The sequence below is a fragment of the Choloepus didactylus genome, chromosome 3 (assembly GCF_015220235.1).
Source record: "Choloepus didactylus isolate mChoDid1 chromosome 3, mChoDid1.pri, whole genome shotgun sequence".
NCBI classification, from domain to species: Eukaryota; Metazoa; Chordata; class Mammalia; order Pilosa; family Megalonychidae; genus Choloepus; species Choloepus didactylus.
In genome coordinates, this window is record NC_051309.1 from 88,453,096 (window position 1) to 88,476,825 (window position 23,730).

At 40.1% G+C, this 23,730-nt stretch overlaps 1 protein-coding gene across 4 annotated transcripts in view; it reads right to left on the bottom strand.

Moving 5' to 3' along the window:
- TMEM150C (transmembrane protein 150C) overlaps positions 1-23,730 on the bottom strand; it is a 101,787-nt gene that overhangs the window by 40,380 nt on the left and 37,677 nt on the right. For all 4 annotated transcript variants that reach the window (XM_037830106.1, XM_037830104.1, XM_037830102.1 and 1 more), the window contains exons 2-5: positions 9,430-9,519; positions 8,545-8,598; positions 8,394-8,426; positions 8,221-8,288 (exon numbers count right to left, since the gene is read on the bottom strand). In XM_037830106.1, coding sequence (XP_037686034.1) covers positions 8,221-8,288; positions 8,394-8,426; positions 8,545-8,598; positions 9,430-9,509 — 235 coding nt within the window. In that variant the 5' untranslated portion in view covers positions 9,510-9,519. The remainder of the gene's footprint in view (positions 1-8,220; positions 8,289-8,393; positions 8,427-8,544; positions 8,599-9,429; positions 9,520-23,730) is intronic.

Below are 23,730 nucleotides of genomic sequence, written 5' to 3' on the forward strand. Positions count from 1 at the left end.
GGAAATAACACTGCTTTCAAGAAATTTGTCTTAGGTCTGTTTTTCCCCCAAAGGAAAGAAAAGTGTGGATTCAGGACTAAGAGCATAACTGGTTCTGTAAGGAAAAAAATTGAGCACTCAATCTTTAATTAGTCTATCAACAAAATAAAATATCTTTGCTAACTAATTTAAAAAAATGTTTCACCAACTCATTTGTAGATTGTAAATAGTATTCTATACAGCTGCTAAAACACAGTAACTTGTGGGAAGCCTGAGTTCTTTCTTTCTTTTTTTTTAATGCAATTTTATTGAGACACATTCTCACACCACACTATCATCCAAAGTGCACAATCAACTGCTCACAGCATCATCACGTGGTTGTGCATTCATCACAACAATCAAGTTTTTAACACATTCACTACTCTAGGAAATAAAAATGAAAATAAGAATAAAAATAAAAGTACAAAAGAACACCCCGAAACATCCCACACTCCTCCCCCCACCTATTATTCATTTACTTTTTGTCCTCCTTTTCTCCACTTATCTGTCCATACACTGGACAAAGGGAGTGCAAGCCACAATGTTCTCACAATCACAGTCACACCATACAAGCCACATAGTTATACAACTGTCTTCGAGAATCAAGGACACTGGATTACAGTTCAACAGTTCTAGGCATTTCCCTCTAGCTATTCAAATACACTAATAACTAAAAAGGAATATCCAAAAAGTGCATAAGAATAACCTCCAGAATGACTTCTCGACTCCATTTGAAATCTCTCAGCCACTGAAACTTTATTTTGTTTCATTTCGTTTCCCCCTTTTGGTCAAGAAGGCTTTCTCAATCCCATGATGCCAGATCAGACTCATCCCCAGGGAGATTTACACCCCTGGGAGTCATGTCCCATGTAGAGGGGAGGGCAGCAAGTTTACCTGCTGAGTGGGCTTAGAGAGGGGGGTGGGCACATTTGAGCAACAAACAGGTCCTCTGGGGGAGACTCTTAGCACAATTATAAGTAGGCTTAGCTTCTCCTTTGCAGTAACAAGCTTCGTAAGGGCAAGCCCCAAGATCAAGAGCTTAGCCTATTACAATGATAGTCCCCAAGGTTTGCAAGAATATGAGGAACTCCCATGTGGGAAAGTTTCATATGTCCAATTTTTCCCCAGTCCCTCAAGGGGGCTTTGCAAATATACTTTTATTCTCTGCTCAAATTACTCTGGGGTGTATCAGGGCTTCATGCCAACCTGTAAAGCCAACAAGATCTCACCCCCTATTCAAGGTTCCATGTAATTAAGGTGTTTGAATAAACTGACCATACAAGTTAAATTATATAGCATGCTACAGAAAATATAGATTTTCCACCAAATTAACATCTCTTCTTTTGGTCTCATGTAGAAGTTGAAGTTCTAAAACACAGTCAATATCATCCTTTTCCCTGTAGTCTGGTTTACCTTAGCCCTAACCAAGTCCGTTTCATTCATATCTCTAATTGAAGTCTGATCTCATTTTCAGCTTCTTTACCATTTTCTGTATGGGGTAATGCTGACAGTCATAGATGCTGAACTCTGACTCTGATTCTCAGGTGTCACACAGATACCCAAAGTTCCAGGGACTAACCAGGTTATACACAAACAGCTCAGCATCTCAGAGTGTAGAAATAACCATTACAACTCATGAATAGATGTGACTGATGTAAGAGCTTACAGTCTAGGAACCTTTACCATAAGCCTTCCCCTGATAACCTATGCTCTCAGATTCAGTTCTCAGAGTTTGCACTTTATAGTTAGTCCATATTAGTGAGGCATTGTAATGTTTATCTTTTCGATTCTGGCTTATTTCACTCAACATACTGTCCTCAATGTCCATTCACCTATTTACATACCTCACAACTTCAGTTCTTCTTGCTGCTGCTCAACATTCCATTGAATGTACACACCACAGTTCACCATTCCGTTTTTCGGTCGATGTACCCTTAGGTCACCTCCATTTGTTGCGAATCATGAATACTGCTGCCATAAACACCAGTGGGCAAAGTCCATTCATGCCCCTGCTCTCAGTTCTTCCAAGTATATATCCAATAACAGGGTTGCAGGACCATAGGACAACTCCACAGTTAGCTTCCTGTGGAACCACCACACTGCTCTCCAGATGGGCTGCACAATTCTACTTCCCCACCAACAGTGAATAGGTACATCCCTCTCTCCACACTTTCCCCAGCACTTGCATCATTCTGTTTATCCCTCAAACATTTTTATTTACACACTATACAATCCATTCCAAGCAAAAAATCAATGATTCCTAGCATAGCCACATAGTTGTGCATTTACCTCCATAACCTATATGAGGACATTTCCATTTCCTCCCCAAAGAAAGAGGAAAAGGAGGAAAAAAAAAAAAAAGAATAAAAATATAAAAGATAGAAGAAAAATTAAAATAAAGTAAAATACAATGAAAAGGTCAGACAACAACACTACCAGCAAGAATCCCACATCACTCCCCCATAACCTACTCCTAAAGACATCTAGCTTTGGTATATTGCCCGTCACAATCAATGGAAGCATCTCACAGTGTTACCATTAACTGCAGACTCTAGCCTGCATTGATTGCATTTTTTCCCTTGTACCAGCCAATTTTCAACACCCTGCAATGCTGACATTCGTTTGTTCTCCCTCTTTTAAAAACATTGTTATATTTGTACATTCAATCACCATCATCGACCACTCCATGCTTCATTAAGTTACACAATCCCAGTCTTTATCCTCCATCCTTTCTTCTGGTGTCATACATGTCCCCAGCCACCCACCCCCAACCATACCCACACTCATCTCTGTTCAGAGCGCCCACAATTTTCTGCTACCATCACACAGTACCATGCCATCCACCTCTGGATCCAAACAACCAATCCTGTTTACCCTTCAGCATCAAATGCCCAACCTCTAACCTCCCTCCATCTCCATCCCAACCCCAACCCTCAAATTTCACTCTTAAATGTTAGTTCATATTAGTGAGTCCATAGAGTATCTGTCCTTTTGTTTCTGGACAATCCCACTCAACGCAATGTATATAATATCCTTTATTTTATTTTACTTTACTTTACTTTATTTTCCCTCTGTCTCTCTTTTTACTCTCACCAATAGTCTTCACCTCTACTCTCCTCTCCAAACCTCTCTCTTCTGCCTTCCTCTATCTGCCTGCAGTGCTCCCTCTACTATTTACCATAGAGCAGGTCTCCTGTTCAAACTCTCTCAGTGTCTATTTGTCCAAAAATATTTTAAACTCTCCCTCATTTTTGAAGGATAGCTGTCCTAGTTTGCTAATGCTGCTAGAATGCAAAACACCAGAAATGGATTGGCTTTTATAAAGGGGGTTTATTTGGTTACAAAGTTACAGTCTTAAGGCCATAAAGTGTCCAAGGTAAGTCGTCAACAATCAGGTACCTTCACTGGAGGATGGTCACTGGCGTCCAGAAAACCTCTGTTAGCTGGGAAGGCATGTCTGGCATCTGCTTCAAGTACTGATTTCAAACTGGCTTTCTCCCAGGATGTTCCTCTCTAGGCTGCAGCTCCTCTTCAAAATGTCACTCTCAGTTGCTCTTGGGGCATTTGTCCTCTCTTAGCTTCTCCAGAGCAAGAGTCTGCTTTCAACAGCCATCTTCAACTGTCTCTCATCTGCAGCTCCTCTCTCAGCTTCTGTGCATTCTTCAAAGTGTCCCTTTTGGCTGTAGCAAGCTTGCTCCTTCTGTCTGAGCTTATATAGTGCTCCAGTAAACTAATCAAGGCCTGTGCTGAATAGGCGGGACCACACCTCAATGGAAATTATCCAATCAGAGTTATCACCCATAGTTGGGTGGGGCACATTTCCATGGAAACAACCTAATCCAAATGTTCCAACTTAATCCCCACTAATATGTCTGCCCCACAAGATTGCATCAAAGAATATGGCTTTTTCTGGGGGACATAATACATTCAAACCAGCACAACAGCCCTGCTGGATATAGAATTCCTGGTGGGCAGTTTTTCTTCCTCAGTATTTTAAACCTATCATGCCACTGCCCTCTTGCCTCCATAGCCTCCACTGAGAAATCCGCACACAGTCCCATCGAGCTTCCCACTGCTTTCAGAATCCACCCCTGCTGCCCCGTCCCCAACATTTGACAATCTGATTATCAAGGGTCTTGGAGTACGTCCACCCGGATCTGTTGTGCTCAGGGTATGCTGCAACTCCCGGACATGAAATCTTATGTCTCTCATAAGAGATGGGAAACTTGCAGTGATTATTTCCTCAACCATTGTTTCTGCTCCTCTTTCTCTCTCCTCCCCCTCTGGGACACCCATGACTTGCAAATTCATGCACTTCATGTTCCCATTCAATTCTCTGAGACCTTGCTTAAATTTTGCCATTCTTTTCCCTATCTGTTCTTTTGTGTGTAGGATTTCAGATGTTCTGCTGCCTCTTCAAATCTGCTGTTGTATGTCTCCATTGTGTTTTTTGTCTCTTGTATTGTTCCTTTCATTCCCTTAAGTTCTGCCAATTGTTTTTTCAAACTTTCAAGTTCTTCCTTATGTTCACCCAATGTCTTCTTCATGTCCTTCATCTCTTTTGCCACATCTTCCCTCAACTTGTTGATCTGATTTTTGAATTGATTTTGCATATTTGTTTGAAGATCTTTAATTAGTTTGTTTCAACTCTTGTATCTCATTTGAAGTGTAAGTTTGTTCCTTTGACTGGGTCATATTTTCATTTTTCCAAGTGTGATTTGTAATTTTTTTGTTGTCTAGGCATCTGGTTTCCTTCATCACCCCAATCAGATTCTCCCAGACCAGATGGGTCCAGGTTCCAGGAAGAGGGTGCAATCAGTATCAAGTTTCCTTGAGGATGAGACCTCAAGACTTTCCTGTGAGGCCTCTAGATCTGTGCTTTTCCTATCCTGCCAGCAGGTGGTGCTTGTCAGCCCACAGCTCTCCATTGGCATAAAGAGGTGTGTTGCCTGTCTCTGCCAGGGGCTGAGAGTGTCAGAAGCCAAAATTAAGCTGTTTCCGTCCACCTCCCCCCCCACCCCAGGCCCTAGGGTCTGAGTTCTCTAAGGGAAGGCAGCCACTTGAGCTGGGCCCCGCCTCTCCCTTTTCTTAGGGAAGACAAGCCCTTTAGGAATTTATCTCCTACACTTGACTTCTTCCTTTGTCTTCTTAACTCCACCCTTGCCTGGGTCAATGCTGACAATTGAAAATTCCTGAGGCTTTCTCTAATGAGCTACTTAGAAGAAGAGGAAAAAAAAAGGAAAAATGAAGTCCTGTTTTCAGAGCCAGTCCCCAGCCCTCCAGTTTACCAGGCAAGAACCAGAGCTGGTGCCTGGTTCTATGTGCCCCTTTTCTTGGCACACAGCCCTTTTCAGGTATTCTGAGCTCAGCCAACTCTAAAAACTTCTGTTTTTATTTATGTATATTTTTTCTGTCAGCCCCGCCTCCTCTCTGCTGGGAGAAACCTCTGGATTACTTTCCTGCTTGTTCCAGGTTTATCTGTGCTTGTAGGTTGTATTCAGTAGTCCAAATTTGTTAACTAAAACTGCAGTTGGAGCTACCTTCCCTTCCTCACAGTAGACTGCTTTTTTTTTCCCACAGGGAAGTGTGTCAGCTCAGCCTGCCATGCCAGTGGGGGAGGGGCACAAGCTCTGCAGTTTAAGGAGTTTTACTTACAGTTCTAATGCTGCAATCTCAGCCATTCCACCCATTCCAGACTGGTGTACAGTGTTTGTCTGGTCACAGGTGTCCACCAACAGTTGTTCCAGACTATTTATGAGTTGTTCTTGGGTATATGCTACTTGTTCCAAAGGACTAACTAAATTCTGCACCTCCCTATGCCACCATGTTGTCCCTCTGAGTTATTTCTTAAAGTCAGACTCTGTAACTGTCTAAAAAATAGTCTGACGTCCAACAGGGACAGGCCTGGGGAGACAAAGGCCTCCAAAGTTTAGAGCAAGAAAATAATTAATAAACTGACTCTTTTTTATTCCCAGAGTTGATAAATAAATATTTGTTGGTTTGCTCCCCTTGAACACTAATCTTAATCAGTTTTGTTTCAATCAGATGGCACTAAAAGTTATGAAAGATAATAAAGAATAAATACTGGATGTTGCAATACTTTAGACCAAGGACTAGTAAAAGCTTAATTGCTTTTTGGTGTAGCAGGGAAGGACAGGAGAATAAGATGATGGTGAATGTCATCTGGAAGAGGGGAATGTGTGTTCATTTCTTTGTTTTGGAAAAGCCTTTATAATTAATTAATTATGAGCTTTGTAACTGTATAAATTGGTGAGCTGTGAAGATTGGTATTTTTTTTGGATCATACACTAAAGACTACTGGGAAATAGCAATTTGTCTTAAGAATATGAAAGAAATAATATGTGGCTTTCAACATGTTCATTGGTTTCATTAAATCCCAATGGAGGACAGACAGCCTGTGACTACTATTTTATTTGGGCAGGCTCCTGTGTGTTGTGATTAAATGAGGTAGTATTTGCAAAGCACTTAGCATTGTTCTTGGAATATAAATGATTGCTATTAATCATTGTTATTATCGTGCCCTATGGTGATGATTATATGAGTAGGTGCCAACATGCAGGTCTGTGTGGTATGATTGCAGAGAGGCTGAGAAAGGTCCCTGACCCTGCAATTCAAGATTCACTCTCGGGGGTCTGTGCTCTATTGAATGAAAATATTTCCTTAGCAGTCATGTATGCCTTGGTATGAATACATTTATTGGATCTTCTCAGAAGTGTGGCGTCAAGAGTGGACTAAAGAGAACATGTATAAAGGCCTCGAGCAGCTCTGAAGTGGAAGGACAAAACCTGATGGACTAGGACAGGCCCTGCTGACCACATGTGCACTAGCTTTCTCAGCATTTGTGACTATTTGGAGTACGAAAATCCCGACTGCTAAAGCCATGAAGAGAAGAGCTTCTTTAAAGACCGAGCAACCCCAGCCTCAAGGTATATTTAACTTTCTGCATAGTGGGAGTGTAGTAGGCTATGCTCTCTAAAGACTTTCTACTGAGGGGAATGGGATATGCTTTAGGGAAGCCTAGGTAGTGAAAGGCTTTGGCCAAAATAAGGCTAGCTCCAACCAGGGAGAAATCCCGTTAACTGCCAAGAAGTCCCTGATATGCTTCTTTTTGAATGTTACAGGTTCAAGACAGGCCTCTTTGGCCTGATCAGGAAAGTTCTCCATGTCTCTCATGCTTTGAGCCTTCTGAACTAACTAAGATTCTGCCTGTGTTGAGCATCCTTGATCAACCATCTCCCTTGATTTTCCAGTAGGTTCTATAGGTCTTTCCTTTGCCTATGGCAAACATTAAAAAAGAAAATGGTAAGAGTGAGTAGGAATTTTGAGGGTGAGGGGGTGTATACAAAGATGAAATAACAGGTCATTTCTTTGGGGGACAGATGCCACAAAGGTTAAATACTCCCAAGTAATAATATCATCTTTATACTTTACTTTGAGTAAAAGTCTCACCATTCAAATGAACTAATTCCAGGAAACCATTGTTGAAAGATTTAGTTGTCACTGGCCCTTTCCTAACAGCACACCAATAAGGTTAGCAAGCTGAACCTTTAAAAGACACTGTGAGAAAGCCTGGCCTTGAGGAGATGGTATACGAGGCATATTTCAAAAAAGGATCAGTTCCCATGATCCCCAAATGACTCACAGGACAATGGAGGTAGGATGCTAAAATGAAGGTCTTGGGTCCTGAGGAAATAGTAGGGAATTGGGGCTGAATATGAGTACCAAAGATTTCTTCTTTTAAAACTAGCTCTCCACTTTCATATAGGCATAGGGGAGAGTGTCACCTAATGCCAATGCTGACCTTTAGATTTAAGGATGATATCTTTGCACATAAATATTTATCACAGAGTATGCATTTTTCATCTTTGCTAGTGAAGAAATAAATCAGGCATCCTTTTCAAAGCAAATTATTTCATTATATTACAGTCTCATGCAGGATTTTGTGGCACATGAAATATATTATTTCATGCAGCAAAAGAAAAATCATCAAGAATAAATTGAAATGATAAAAGATGATAAAGGGAAAAGAAAATGTAAGGTAAATAGGGTGATTGAAAAGGCTTATGAGAAAAAAGACTCAAAACAAAAAGCTTTGTTTTGATTTTGATATGGGTTTGAGAGAATCTAAAATAAATAAGAAATATAACAAAGTACATAAAGCATTCTTCATGCTGTTCTTACCTAGGAATGCTGCCATGTTCATAACCTGACTAAACACACAGCTTGCAGGAGGTTCATCACCTGCAATACTTGAAAAATATGAAAAATTTTATTGTTACTATATTAAAATCTATAACCCTCCCAATTTTTATTAAGACTCTTTCAGTAAGCTCAGAAGAGAATTATCAAGTTACCTTATATATGGTGCATGCTTCACAACAGGTTTCCTGGATAACAAAAAGCACAGAAGCTCAGATTAAAGATTTATGAACAGTTTAACCTCTCCAGTGGCAAAGTTTTTGCTAAGTTTACCGATGAACAATGAATCACTTAGAGAAACTTTACCTTTCAGCTGAATTTAATGGGAAAATTTTGTCATCTTCCACAGCTATAAAGTATCTATCAAGAAAGGAAAATAAAAGTTTTAAAACAATGAAAATCTTTAAAATGTAAGACTAATTTGTTTTAACCCCCAAAAAAATCCCATTAATTTTTTTTCTAATTGAGGAAATGCTCTTTTACCACAAGCCTTTGCCCATGGATCACCTACGATAATACATGTGTGTGTATGGTGTGTAGGGTGTGTATGGGAGGGTCTGGGTGGGCTGGTGGAAGGAGGTGGGCACTGACAGAGAAGCTGGACCAAATTTGGCACAGGAACTGGGCCAAACCAGGCACATCAAGGGCAGTCTGCAGAGGGAGGGGCGGGAGGACTGTGGAGAGGGAAGGGAGTAGTACTGGATCCAGTACAGGTCAGGAGCCTGGGGAACCAAAGGGGATGGAGGGAGAAGAAGTGAGAAGAGGCCACCAAGGCAGGGACAGGGAGGAGAGGGCCTTGGAGGGGCCACACTTGGGACAAAAAAAAATAATAACTGGACCATGAACTGAACTTTGAATGGACTCCATAGCATGTTAGTGTCAAATTAGCAAATACTTGCAAATAATGAGTTCATATAAACAGTTTATAGAATGTTCATTACTGGAAGAACAGCCAAACACAAAATAAAAACAGTATTGTTCTCTACATGCTTTGCATCATTTATCACTCACCCTTGTTATTTATTTTGGGTAACAGAAGAAAGGAAGACAAATGGGGACTTGAGTAAGGTTGAATTAGTAAATATATTAAAGTATTTATCAATCCATAAATACAGATGTGCCATATCCTATGAAAACTACATTTTTATCTACATTTCACCTGAATCCTTAAATAATTAAGAGAATACTTACACTATCCACAATCCAGCCGAAGTAAACAAGGTGAATACAAGAGGTAAAAACATCCATATGCTGCATTTCTTCCCATCCATGCCTAGAACACTGAAATAAAAGGAATAGGTTTTAATAACTAAGGCAAACATTTACCTCACTCTTTCAAGACAGAAAGGAAGTTTAATTTAACTGAAAATAGGGTATTTTATGAAACCATGATTCAAATGTGGAAAATCCCTTGAGCAGTTAACATGGCTGATGTTTTCTTAAATATTCCAGAGTTTTAGTTGAGAACTGACGGAGAATTCCTCATAAAGACATTTATGCTTGTACTAAATTGTCAGTATAGAGCAAGGACAAAAGAATTTGGGTTAGGAACTTTCAGGCAAAGAGCTAGCTAGGTACCAATGCATACTCCAATGTACTTTTAGTGCTATTATTAACATCTATGTATGATGGTTTGAAACTCTGTGTACCCCAGAAAAGAGCATGCTTTTTAATCCATTCCTGTGGGTGTAGACCTATTGTGGGTGGGAACCTTTTGATTAGGTTATTTCAGTTGAGGCCTGCGCCAGGTGGGTCTTAATCCTCTTACTGGAGTCCTTTATAAGAGGATAAAAGACAGAGAGAAGACACAGAAGAAAGCCCCAGAGAAGCCGAGAGAGGGAAGCCACTAAAGCCCAAGCTGGAAGAAAAGAAACCAGAATGAGAAGGGAGACACCAGCAGATGACGCCATGTGCCTGGCCACATAACGGAGGAGCTGAGGATCTCCGGTATCTTTTCTTTGGGGAGAAAGCATTGCCTATTGATGCCTTGATTTGGATGTTTTTATGGCCTAAGAACTGCATGCTTGTACAGGTTAATAAATCCCCATTGTAAAAGCCAACCCATTTCTGGTATATTACATTTCATCAGCTTTAGCAAACTAAAACACTATGGATTTTTGGATCTGGCATATGCATATGTCCATAGTCTGGCAGACAAGAGTGTTAGAAACAAATGGTTACTAAATAGATTGTATTGGCCAATGCAGGAGGAAATGACAAATGCTTTGGAAATTGGAAATTTTCTTGTGATATGTTATTGAGCAACTGTGCTGGTTTGAATGTATTATGTCCCCCAGAAAAAGCCATATTCTTTGATGCAATCTTGTGGGGCAGACATATTAGTGGGGATTAAGTTGGAATGTTTGGATTAGGTTGTTTGCATGGAAATGCGCCCCACCCAACTGTAGGTGATAACTCTGATGAGATATTTCCACGGAGGCGTGGCCCCACCCATTCAGGGTGGGCCTTGATCAGTGGAGCCATATAAATGAGCTGACGGGCAGAGGGAACTCAGTGCAGCTGTGAGTGACGTTTTTAAGAGGAGCTACAGCCAAGAGGGACACTTTGAAGAAAGCACAGGAGCTGCAGATGAGAGACATTTTGAAGATGGCCATTGAAAGCAGACTCTTGCTCCGGAGAAGCTAAAAAAGGACAAATACCAAGTGCAACTAAGAGTGACATTTTTGAGGAACTGCAGCCTAGAGAGGAACGTCCTAGGAGAAAGCCATTTTGAAACCAGAACTTTGGATCAGATGCCAGCCTCATGACTTCCCAGCTAACAGAGGTTTTCCGGACACCATTGGCCATCCTCCAGTGAAGGTACCTGATTGCTGCTGTGCTACCTTGGACACTTTATGGCCTTAAGACTGCAGTTGTGTAACCAAATAAACCCCGTTTTATAAAAGTCAATCCGTCTCTGGCGTTTTGCATTCCAGCAGCATTCACAAGCTAGAACAGCAACTATCTCATAAGACTCTAAAGAGGAATGCTTTGAGAACCAATATACTGCGTAGAACTTTAAATTAGCTCCAACAAAACACCGGAAAAAAATACTGATTTTGGGTATTTGGGATGTTATTTATTTATTTATTTTGGAAAACAGGTATCTGACAAGGTTTTTTCTTTTTCTGTTTTTTTTTTTTTTTTACATTTTATTTTGAAATAAATTCAAAGTTATAGGAATAGTTGCAAAAACAATACAAACCCCATACACAGAACTGCAGCATTCCCTGACCCCCATCGATACCCCGATCTACTAACTTTAACATGTTGTCACACCGCTATTTCTTTCCCTCCCTCTCTCCCTACCTATCATTCATCATCTATTGCTCTGTCTTCTGAACATATGAGAGCTAGCTGCACACATCCTTGAACAAACACTATAATTCACATACACAATTCCCATGAACAAGAGCATTCTTTTATGCAATCCCATTAAGTGCAGCTAAGAAGTACAAGAGATTCAACAATGATACAAAGCTTACATTCTATATTTCCTTTTCCTTATGTCTCAACTGTGTCCCTTTAAACCTCCTGTCCTCCATCCTCAGATCCCATCCAGGGTCATCCTTGGCATTCAATTGTCATCTATTTAGACTGTCTACAGCCTAAATCTTCTCATTCCACCCCCTCCCTAGCATTCCATTAGTGGGATTAATCACATTTAGAATGTTGTAATGCTGTCACCTTCCCACTATCCATTACTAGAAATTTCCCTTCACCTCAAACAGCAACCCTACACTCATTTCTTAACTCCCCATTGCCCCTTCCCCCATTTCTCTTAACCCATACTCTACTTTTCATCTCTACGGTCATATTCTCTGATAATTTCTTTGTGTTTACTTTGGGGCTTAAAATTAAACTCTTAAATCCATAACAATCTTGTTTTTCTTTGATACCAACTTAATTTCAATAGGACACATAAACTATGTACCTATACTCCTCCATTCCCCCACCTTTATATAGTTCTTGTCAAAAACATATATTTTACATTGAGTTCAAAACCACTGATTTGTCATTAGAGTTTGTGTATTTTATATCATGTAGAAAGTAAACAGTGGAGTTACAATTCAAAAATTATTGACTTCTATTTGTATTCCATTGTGGTCAGAGAATGTGCTTTGAAAATGTTCAATTTTTTTTTTTTATAATTTATTGAGGCTTGTTTTATGTCCCAGCATATGGTCCATTCTGGAAAAAGATCCGTGATCACTAGAGAAAAATGAGTGTACTGGTGATTTGGGATGTAAGGTTCTATATATGTCTGTTAAAATTCTCTATATCTCTTTCTCCTTTCTTTGTTTCTCTGTCGGTAGGGCTCCCTTTAGTATCTGAAGTAGGGCAGGTCTTTTATTGGCAAAGTCTCTCAGCATTTGTTTGTCTGTGAAAAATTTAAGCTCTCCCTCAAATTTGAAGGCAAGTTTTGCTGGATAAAGCAATCTTGGTTGGAAATTTTTCTCTCTCAGAGTTTTAAATAAGTCATGCCACTGCCTTCTTGCCTCCATGGTGGTCACTGAGTAGTCACAACTTAGTCTTATGTTGTTTCCTTTCTATGTGGTGAACTGCTTTTCTCTTGCTGCTTTCAGAACTTGCTCCTTCTCTTCAGGATTTGACAGTCTGATCAGACTATGTCTTGGAGTGGGTTTATTTGGATTTATTCTATTTGGAGCTCGCTGGGCATTTATGCTTTGTGTATTTATATTGTGTAGAAGGTTTGGGAAGTTTTCCCCAACAATTTCTTTGAATACTCTTTCTAAATCTTTACCCTTCTCTTCCCCTTCTGGGACACCAATGAGTCTTAAATTTGGATGTTTTATTTTATCTATCGTATCCCTGAGATCCTTTTCGATTTTTTTTTATTTTTTTCTCCATTCTTTCTTTTGTTCTTTCACTTTCTGTTCTGTGGACCTCTAGGACACTGAGTCGTTGTTCAGTTTCCTCTAATCTTGTATTATGAGTATCCAGAGTCTTTTTAATTTGGCCAACAATTATTTCTTCTATTTCTATAAGATCTTCTATTTTTTATTTACTCTTGCAATGTCTTCTTTATGCTCTTCTAGGGTCTTTTTTATGTAGCTTTTATCCTGCTCCATGGTCTTCATCATGTCTTTTATATCCTGTGCCATGTTTTCGTTCCTCGATTGTAATTGTTTGATTAATTGTGCCAAGTACTGTGTCTCTTCTGATATTTTGATTTGGGTGTTTGGGATCAGGTTCTCCATATCATCTGGTTTATCATATGCATTAAGATTTTCTGTTGTTTTTGGCCTCTTGGCATTTGCTTTGCTTGATAGGGTTCTTTCAAGTTGTAAAAAAAAAAATACCAATCTAATTTTTCAGAAATACAAGTTGGTGGCATACACTTTCTCTAACCAGCAGATGGCGTCTGCGAGTCACCTATACCCCTCAAGTCAGTTGTCCCCAACTCTGTCTCTGTGGTGTGTGGGGAAATGATTTTTGTGGGGTTCAGTTGGTGAACTCAGTTTGGGTTTGTTGTTGGAGCTGTCCGCCCTCAATGTGGTGTGTGTGTCTGGGTGGTCAGGGAGGCAGGGCAGCTTTAATATTCAAACCTCCCAGGTGTTCCTGGATTTTCAAGGCTGTTGCAAGAGTGTCAGTTTTGCCCCAGATTTTCTCTGTCGCTGACCAACAAACCATCGGCATTGATGTAGCATCCCTGGGTTTTCCGAGCAGGCCCCCCTTCTCAGCTGTGATCTTCCAGGACCTCTGCTGAGGGAAGGTTGTGCTACATCACTAGTGTGCATCGTCCCTCAAGGGAAGCCCAGGGCTGCCGGGCCGTGCAGGGGCGCTCTCTGCCTGATGCAAAGATTAGCCTATAATTCTTGACTGGTGTAAGTTCTGAATGAAAGGCAGGTAGGAGAGCTGGGCCCCACCCCTTTCCTCTTAGAGAAGATAGACGCCTTAGGGGGAGGTCATTAGCATTTCAATGGTCTCTCTCTGCCTGTGCCACAGCCCTGTCTGGGTCACAGAACTGGGAACTGAAAATGGCCAAGGCTTTCTCCACTGAGTCGAAAAAGGAACAGAGCTAGACCGAGGTGACCCTCTGGCTCTCCAAGTCAGTTGTCACCCAAAGCCTCTGTCTACTTGTTGGGGATTCGTACCTCGTAGTGAGCAGTTCACACTCCCTAATTAAAACCCCAGTTGGAGCTCAGCTGAGCTATATTCTCTTGCTGGGAGAAAGCTTCTCTCTGGCACCATGAGGCTTTGTAGCTTGGGCTATGGGGGAGGGGGTCTCCCGATTTGGATCCGCAGTTCTTACTTACAGATTTTATGCTGTGATCTCAGGCAATCCTCCCAATTCAGGTTAGTGTATGATGAGTGGACAGTCAGGTTTGTCCCCCTGCAGTTATTCTGGATTATTTACTAGTTGTTTCTCATTTTTTTTTAGTTGTTCCAGGGGGACTACTTAGCTTCCACTCCTCTCTATGCCGCCATCTTGGATCCTCCCTGACAAGGTTTTAATATCCAGAATACATAAAAATTCATACAACTCAACAACAAAAAGGTAAACAATCCAATTTAAAAATGGACAAAATACTTAAATGACATTTCTCCAAAGAAGATACACGAATGTTCAACAACCACATGAATAGATGGTCAACATCACCGGCCACTAGGGAAGTACAAATCAAAACCACAGTGATATACCACCTGACACATGCCAAATGGCTATTATTAAACACACACACACACGCACACACACACACACACACACAAAACTGGAAAACAAGTGCTGGCAAGGATGTGAGAAACAGTACCCTTCTTACTCTGTTGGTGGGAATGTAAAGCAGCACAGGCACCACAGAAATCAGCCTAGAAGTTCCTTGCTACATTAAGTATAGAATTACCATATCACCCAGTGATCCTAATTTTAGGTATATGTCCAAAAAATTGAAAGCAGGGAAATGAATACACATGTACACACTGATGTTCACAGCAGACCACACACAACAGTAAAAAAAATGGAAGCAACCCAGGTGTCCATCAAGAGAAGAATGCAAAAACACAATACAGTGTATATACACAATGTAATACTATTCAGCCATAAAAAGGAACGAAGTTCTGACACATGCTGTAACAAGGATGAGCTTTGAAGAGATCATGCAAAGTGAAACTAGCCAAACACAAAAAGGACGAACATTGTGTGATTTCACTTATACGAAATAACTATACAGGGATATTATATTTTAAAGCAAAAATACATGAATAAAAAACTCGTCACAAAAATGAAGTGAAAACCAAAAGCATCAGAAATGTCTTTGAAAAATTATCGGTATTGAACAGAAAGAAATAACTGATCATTGCTTTACTTCTTATCTTTGCCACAAACCATCAAACAAAATCTATTTGAGACACTGGATGCCAAAATTATCATTCAGGAAAACAAAACAAAACAAAACAAAACAAAACACCTATTCTGAGAAAAATAAAGTGCCCTAGTGGCCTCCACTGGTGACCTGTCAAACAGAAGGAAAATGTTATTAAATGGCACCTTAGGGAGATGTTACTGCTCATTATTTTGGGTTTTAGCACTTACTGCAACGAGTTTGCTTACACAGTTTGAACCAGCACTGCTACATTTATGAGTACCTTCATTTATGAGTATGACATCTGCTTTCACTGCTGGAACTCTCTGGATGGTCCAAAAGTTGAGACCAGAGAGAAAGCATGACAGTCCCTTTAGGGTGATGGGTCAATCTCTTCTGCAAAGTCACAGGAAGGTTTTAGTTCTCGGAACTGATCTACCTGATTAAGTACCTCTTTCAGACCAGGAGACAGCTGGGCCTAACAGTTTGTCTTTGAACAGTTGTATGTTAGTGTAAACACCTATCTGGGTAAGGATGTTAAATAAATTACAAAATCTTAGAGTGGAAAGACATTAGAGCCACTTTCAATTAATATAATCCAATCCAATCTAATTCACAATTATTGACATCCTGCCTGTGCCAGGTACTATGGCGGTGGAAATACTAAGGTGAGAGCTAATGAATACAACTATATGTACTAATCTATGCAATATATAAAAGCTATTGTACAAAGCAGTGGTGCATGGCTATCCTGTTTATAAAATGTGGAAGAATGATGAACATTTTAAGCATACCCAACATGGCCAGTCAGTGTCAATTCATTTACAGTATTTAAGTTTGGAAAATTATGGGCTCCTAGTAAAAGCTATAAATTATGCTAACAAAATAATTCTGTAAGTAGCTAAGATGTAGGGGGAGTACAGAAAATATGATTTAGCATGTCAAACTAATTATTTTCATTGGATTAAGTTGTTCCAATAGAATGAGATAGCTACCCTGGAAAATATTAGGAGACCTTGTTTCCCGCCTTAACTTTGCCAATAACTAACTCTATGGGCCTGGGACAGTTACTCAAATCTGTAACACCATTTTCCCCATGTTGCTACCTAAAGACTGTCAAATTCAAAGAGAAGTAGAAGGATGTCAAAGACTGAGACCTCACAGGGTGATAGTACCTTGGAAGTGGGGTGGGGAGGAGATATCACCCAAATCCAGTATCTTGGTTGAGTGTTACAGTAACAGAATGCTCAAGGTACCCAGTTTTAGGCCCAGAGGAACCCATACCTGTTAACCACTTCTAAACTAGATTGGTGAATAAATAAGAATGCCAACTTATGAATGTATAGTGAGAAATACAACTAACAAAAGGAGAAATATTCACACTGGTTCCTCCTTCAGGTGTGTGGGTATACATGGGGGAAAGCACCCTTATCTACTCCATCTCCCTCTTCACTTTTGAGTTAATCATGGAGGCCAGAAGATCAAAGTAAAAATTTCTTTCAGGACCAGTTTCTGGTTTTGTTAACCCACCAATGCCTTATCTGACACATCTTGTGCCTTTTCTTCTTTCTGCCCTCTTTGCAGAACTGTGCTAACTAAAGAAGGGAACTCTGCTTTCTTGCCCCCAAAGAATCTATTTGTCCTTCAATAAACCATAATCAGCCTACAATGTGACCCAAGAACCTGCAGTAGAGAATCATCACTGCTGTGCTCTCTGCTTTCTGTGCTGGAGGAGGATTCCTGGAGGTGACAGGAGATGAAGGTTTGGTTTAGTTTGGTTACACAGGACTCACTCTGAGCTGCTCTGGCTTGACAAGTTCAGATACTTGACCAGAAGCATCTTTGCGAAGAATAAATGAATATCTATTATATTAACTCTCTTTACTTTGCTTCATTGTTGTCTGAGAATTACAAGTTAAAATTGGGAGGTGGTTCGCTTTCTTCCATCCTTCTGGATACCATTAAAATAAACCAGCCCATTGCTTCCAGGAGCATCGGGAAGTTTCATCCAAACTTTACTTCTATGTCCTAGCAAGGGCAAGTTCCACTCTCTGGATCAAGAAGGTTCCCCTGAACTAAATCAACAAGATACCTACCAGCTAGGAGAGTACTTTTTTTTCCTTGCCTCTTTAAGGAAAGAGGAGGAGAGGAATATTTCACACTCCTGAGATAGTTTTATATTTGCATTCTGAATTATGCTTTTTTATTCAGTATAATATTTACTCTATGGATATTAGTTAATCTTCAAATAATATCTCACAGTAAAAACTGTAAGATAATTCATGGTTCACATATCCAAATGAAAAACTATTATCTGGAACAATGTCACCTAACGAGTTTCTGACAAAAGGAGGAAACGAGTCAGAACTGCATATACCTTCTTGAAAGGGTTCTGGCATTTAGATTTGGTTTGGAAGATTCTCCTCCAAATGGTATCATTTATCAAAATGATTTGCAAAGCTGTTGGTATCATTTATCAAAATGATTTGCAAAGCTGTTATCCAGATGGTCAAATCTTCCTAGAGAGCCAATATTGCTAACTCTCTGTACATTTCTATCTCATGTTCTCTTCTTCCAACAAATATCATTCCCAATGTTTGAGTGATCTTTACTCTCTTTTCCCAATCTGTGGCATGAGTGAGTCTGCCTAGTGTGTATTCGTCAACATTTTCAGGCAGATGGTGATATCTCGATCTTCTACTTGCTCACGCTGAGATTTGGCATCCCTGAAGCTCTCATTTTTCTTCTGAGAGAAAAGGAACTATATCAAAAACTTTGCAGTGATTCCCACTGTTGACATTTTTGTGACGCTGGAAGTCTTGCAAATGCCCAAGAAGATATCTAGTCTTTTGAAATTTAGAGTCTCATGGAATCAAAGTGTTAGTTTAAGTCCATATTAGCTTGGCTCCTAAGACTCCAACTACTTTAATTGGTTCTAAAAAGGGATCTTCATAAAGCTGTGGTGGTATGATTATTCATCCTTTTATCATCAAATCCCAAACTGATGGCTCTTAACAGTACAAGCTAACAGAACTACAAAAATCAAACAATATAGCCTACTGTTACCAATGATCATCCCTGAAGACAAACTTTCTATTTTATCAAGCAATGGTCAAACTCCTCCAATCTATAAATGGAAACTGGAGTCCATTGGAACATCTTTGTTTATAGCTTTTAGAATTTTATTAGTGAGAAATTACTAATAAAAATGATTGTGAAGTGCCACAAAAGTTTGATAATGCTCTCTGGGGCAAGAGGGATTTACTTGTTATGAATTAGAAGGATTTTGTACTACCTGAAGTAATGGAGAGAGGCAGTTCTAGTTCATGGTTTCTGGAACCAGACAACCAGCCTGAGAATTCCAGCTCTGCCACTTATTAGTTGTGTGACCATGGGTAAGTCCTCTCTGTGCCTCACCTCACAGGGTTTTTATGAGGACTGGAAATACGTTTAAAGCACTCAGCTGCTATGCACATAGCAAATCTTCAATAGATATTAACTATATTCCTTTGCAAGTGCTATTTGGGGTCTTCAGTTATCATCTGTTAGTTTCGTGATTTATCAGGAGATGAACTCCTTGCCAAAGTAATTTTTCATTCTGTTCTCAGGGCCAGCTGGAAGGGAGCAGGAAAGATTAACAAGTCACCCCACTAATGACCAGGACTGTCACAGTGTCTGTGAAGCAAGAATATCTTTGATTTTTTTAACCTTCTGGAAATTTAAGTTATTTTCCATGTGTGTCAAATGTGAAGAGCTTGAATTATGTTGCAATTTATCTGCAATTTTAAGAGGTAATGACAAGATCTATTTGGGGTTTCGTTTGTTTGTTTGTTTTGTTTTCCTAAAACATTTACGGCTCTCAGATATAAATCAGCATGGGGAGATGTGCAATAAAACCAACAAATAAGTAATACTCTTTATGCAGACAGTTAAAATTTTGTTTTCACTGAATCTTAAGTTTGGGAAAGCAAAATACTCTGGGTGACCTGCTGTCACCTTTGGAATATATGACTTTCCCTAATCAGACAGATAGAAATAATATTATTTAATCTTTAAGATCAATTTCCTCAAAAAAATAAATTTCAAGAAAATTTGAAATTTTCCAATTTTCAAAGAAATAGTATATTAATTAGTAAAGGATTTCTGTAAAATATTACCAACCCCCAAAATAATATGATGATTTCTAAATAGAACCAGTGGTGACTGGTTTTTCTCCAACGCTCTCTTGATTTCTAAAAGCGATTTACCTTTGTTCAATTGACAGATGACTAGAGGGATCTTTCATGCTAGTGGCCCAAAGGATCTTTTTTCTCAGAAATAGAGGGAACACGCTGTCTCCACACCACTCACAAAATAATCCCAAAAAGAAACTCCTTCTACCAGTACTTCAACAATATCTTCTTAGAGATTCTGTGACAAGATCCTCCATTGAGTACATTTATATCTTTAATAATAAAAAAAAATGTTGCCCACATGTGGCAGATATAATTGCCAACTCGACAGTTCTCCCCTATTGCTTAGCTAATCGAACTCTAATTTTATCAGGACAGCAATTGTTCAGCCCAAGAGTATGCATCACGATTGGTCTAAGCCAATCACAGCGATCCAGTTTTCCTGTGACAAGTACCTTTCCAGACTCCCTTGCATCTGACCAAGTTGATGCACAGGGAAGTCTACTGTGTAGCAGATGGGAAGGGCTTGCTTCCCTGCTAATGGAAAACAAACACAAGAGCCCAAAGTCAAAGCCAATAGACTGGGGATGGCAGAGTAAAAGAGGGAAAGAACCGAGTCCTTGATAACATTACTGAGTCACTGCACCAAACCCCTAAAACTAACACACTTCTGGTAATGTAAAACAAAAGATTCTATTGCTTTATTACTGTAGGTTGGCATGGCACCAAAATCCATTCTCCCTTCTTCCAGCATAACTGGGAAAATGGCTGCTCAGTTTCACTATATTTACCAGCCTCCCTTGCAAGTAACTGTGGCAAGGGGGCAAGTAAGTGGAGGGTCATAAGATAATGGATTTGTGTTATATGGAAAAAGGTCTCTATTTTCTACAGATGTCTACTGAAATATTAAGGGATCAATTGCCACAATGCTTAAAATTTTCTTTAAAAAAATTAAAAAAAAGATGAAGTAAATATGGCAATATTTTAATTGTTAAATCTGGTGAAGGGCATATGGGTGTTCATTACATTCTTATTTCTGCTTTCTTGTATTTTTGAAATTTTTAATAACAAAAAGTAAAAGCAAAACCAAACTAAACAAAAAATCTAAAACACATTGTATTGGTCTAACACTTAGACAGTACACAGCTAGAAAACAGGTAAACCAGGCTGGAAAGCTGAAGACTCTGCTGTGCCCAAGCTTTTGTTAAAACCATCACCTGACGTAATTAAGCTTATTACTTTAGGAAAAAATGATTGAAAAGTGCCTGGATATTAACATGCATTGTCTGCTCCTTGATGTTTTTGCCAAGGTATTAAAAGAGACAGACTATCCAAGGGCAGAACAGACTGATATGCAAACAGAAATGCAAAGAAAGAGGAAGAGTTTAGAAATTTAGGGTGTTTCAGGGTTACAAAAGCAATGGCCTCTGTACCTTGAATAGCCAAGAGATGAGCAATGAAAATAAGGATGTTGCCTTCCCTCCCAAGTCTGTCATTTCAGAGGCCTCTTAGTTGTACTTGGGGTATTGTGCAACCAATGACATTGAAATGAGAGAGGGGAGCATGGGGGGAGGGGGGCAAAAAGCAAAGAAATAATGCAGGCTTAAGATCTAAGCCTGGAAAGAATTTTGGGTGTGATTATTGGTATATAACCTGGCTGAAAGTTAACAGATCAAAAGTCAGTGTGCCAGTTTGAATGTATTGTGTCCCCCCAAATCCCATTATCTATGATGTAATCTTGTGTGGGTAGACCTATCAGTGTTAATTAGATTGTTATTCTTTGAGTGACTCCATGGAGATGTGCCCCACCCAACTGTGGGTGATGACTCTGATTGGATAATTTCCATGGAGGTGTTGGCCCGCCCATTGGGTGGGTCTGAATTAAACTACTGGAGCACTATATAAGATCAGACAGAAGGAGCAAGCTGCTACAGCCAAGAGGGACACTTTGAAGAACACACAAGAGCTGAGAGAGTAGCTGCAGATAAGAGACAGTTTGAAGATGGCCGTTGAAAGCAGACTCTTGCTCTGGAGAAGCTAAGGGAGGACAAATACCCCAAGTGCAACTAAGAGTGACATTTTTGAGGAACTGCAGCCCAGAGAGGAACGTCCTGGGAGAAAGACATTTTGAAACTAGAACCAGACGCCAGCCACGTGCCTTCCCAGCTAACAGAGGTTTTCCAGACACCATTGGCCATCCTCCAGTGAAGGTACCCAACTGCTGATGTGTTACCTTGGACATTTTATGGCCTTAAGACTGTAACTGTGTAACCAAATAAATCCCCTTTTATAAAAGCCGATCCATTTCTGGTGCTTTGCATTCCGGCAGCATTAGTAAACTAGAATAGTCAGCTAAGGGAGGGAATTGCATCAGCAAAGGAACTGCAGCCAGGACAACAAAACCTTTTGAGTGCTGTACCCTCAGACCCCTGAATTTGTACCAGCAGGGTGTGGGCTTCAAAAGCTGCACATCCACCAAGGAGGGCATATCCCTGACATCCACTTCAGAGTTGGCAAGGAAGACAGTTGAAAAGGACAAGTCTCCTGAGGGCAAGGTTAGAGGACACAAAAAATGGTGGACAAGGTTGTTCTTCCTGAAGAGAAGAACCAGGGTTAAATGAGGGAAATTCCTCCTCTGCCGGTGCAAGGGGCCTTCCCATTGCCTGTCCTGGAACTCCAGCCTTCCTGCAGACCAGTGGTTGCCGTGTGCACTTCCTTCTCCCCTTTCTGAATGGGAGTTTTAATCATGGTGTTTCAACCCTCTGTTCCAGTAGTGAATACTGACTGTGCGAACAAGTGTAGAAGGGGAAATAATGCATCTTTTAGTTCATAGGTTGCCAGACCACAAGGAACTACATCCAGACCTGAAGGAAAAGACTGTGCATACCCATGAGGCTGTGGACTTTGAAGTAGTACATTTACTCCATGGGGCTTTAGTTTATCTCCCTTGGGATGAACCAAGTGTGTTCTATGTGTAGAAAATATGGCATTCACTGATATTCAGTGGCCAGAAGTGCTGGCTGTGGCAAAGACTGCTAGCTGTCTAAGAAAATCCATTCCCTCTATTCTGTTGTGTTGGAATAATAACTAGGCATATGGCTGCTCGGCTACACTATTTACTTCCCAATTTCCCCTGTACTGTGAATAGCCATGTGATTAAATTCTTGCCAATGGAATGTGAGCACAGGGGACCTGTGCCACCTCCTGGTCTGGCACATACACCTCTCAAACATCCATTTCCTATAGGCTGAGATGGCGATGATCAGAAGACAGAAGCAATGTTGAAAATGGCTTGGCTGTCATCAACCTCCCCTCCCCCACTCAAATGAAGCATCCACCTGGGACTGTGACATGACAAAAAACCAACAAAACAAACAAACAAACAAAAAAACACTTCATTTTTTAAGCCACATTATCATTGGGTTTCTTGTTACAGCAGCTGAACCTTTTATTCTAACTGATACATTCAGATATTCTGTTAATTGCAGGCTCAAACGTATTATCTGATACCCCACACCATTCCTTATTAAGACTGAGTATCTATAAGCTACTTGAGAGGTACATTGATTCTTAGGTGACACTAATTTAAAAGAATCCTGTCCTGATGAATCAGTTGATATCCAAGAGTTTCAAGTGACGAGGTAGTTTCCCCAAGTACATGGCAGAATAAAAGCCAGGGAAGGGCTTCCTTGCTTAGCAATATCCCCTGGGAGGCATGAAAAGTCTCGGTAGTATTACTAATTTTATTTTATAGACGACAATTAGGTGCTTACTCCTGCCATGCCTAATTCAGCAGTTCTAGAGAGTCTTTTCTATACCCTTTGCCATATTCAATTATTCCATGTGCCATCGTATCCCTAAGGTAAAATGCAAACAGAAACCTAAAGAGCAGTCCAGCCACAAGCTAACTGGAAATGAAATCCTTGCTCCCATTAGCCCCTGGTCCACAGCTATGAAACAGCATCACAACAAGACTTTCTGGCCCACAGTCACGG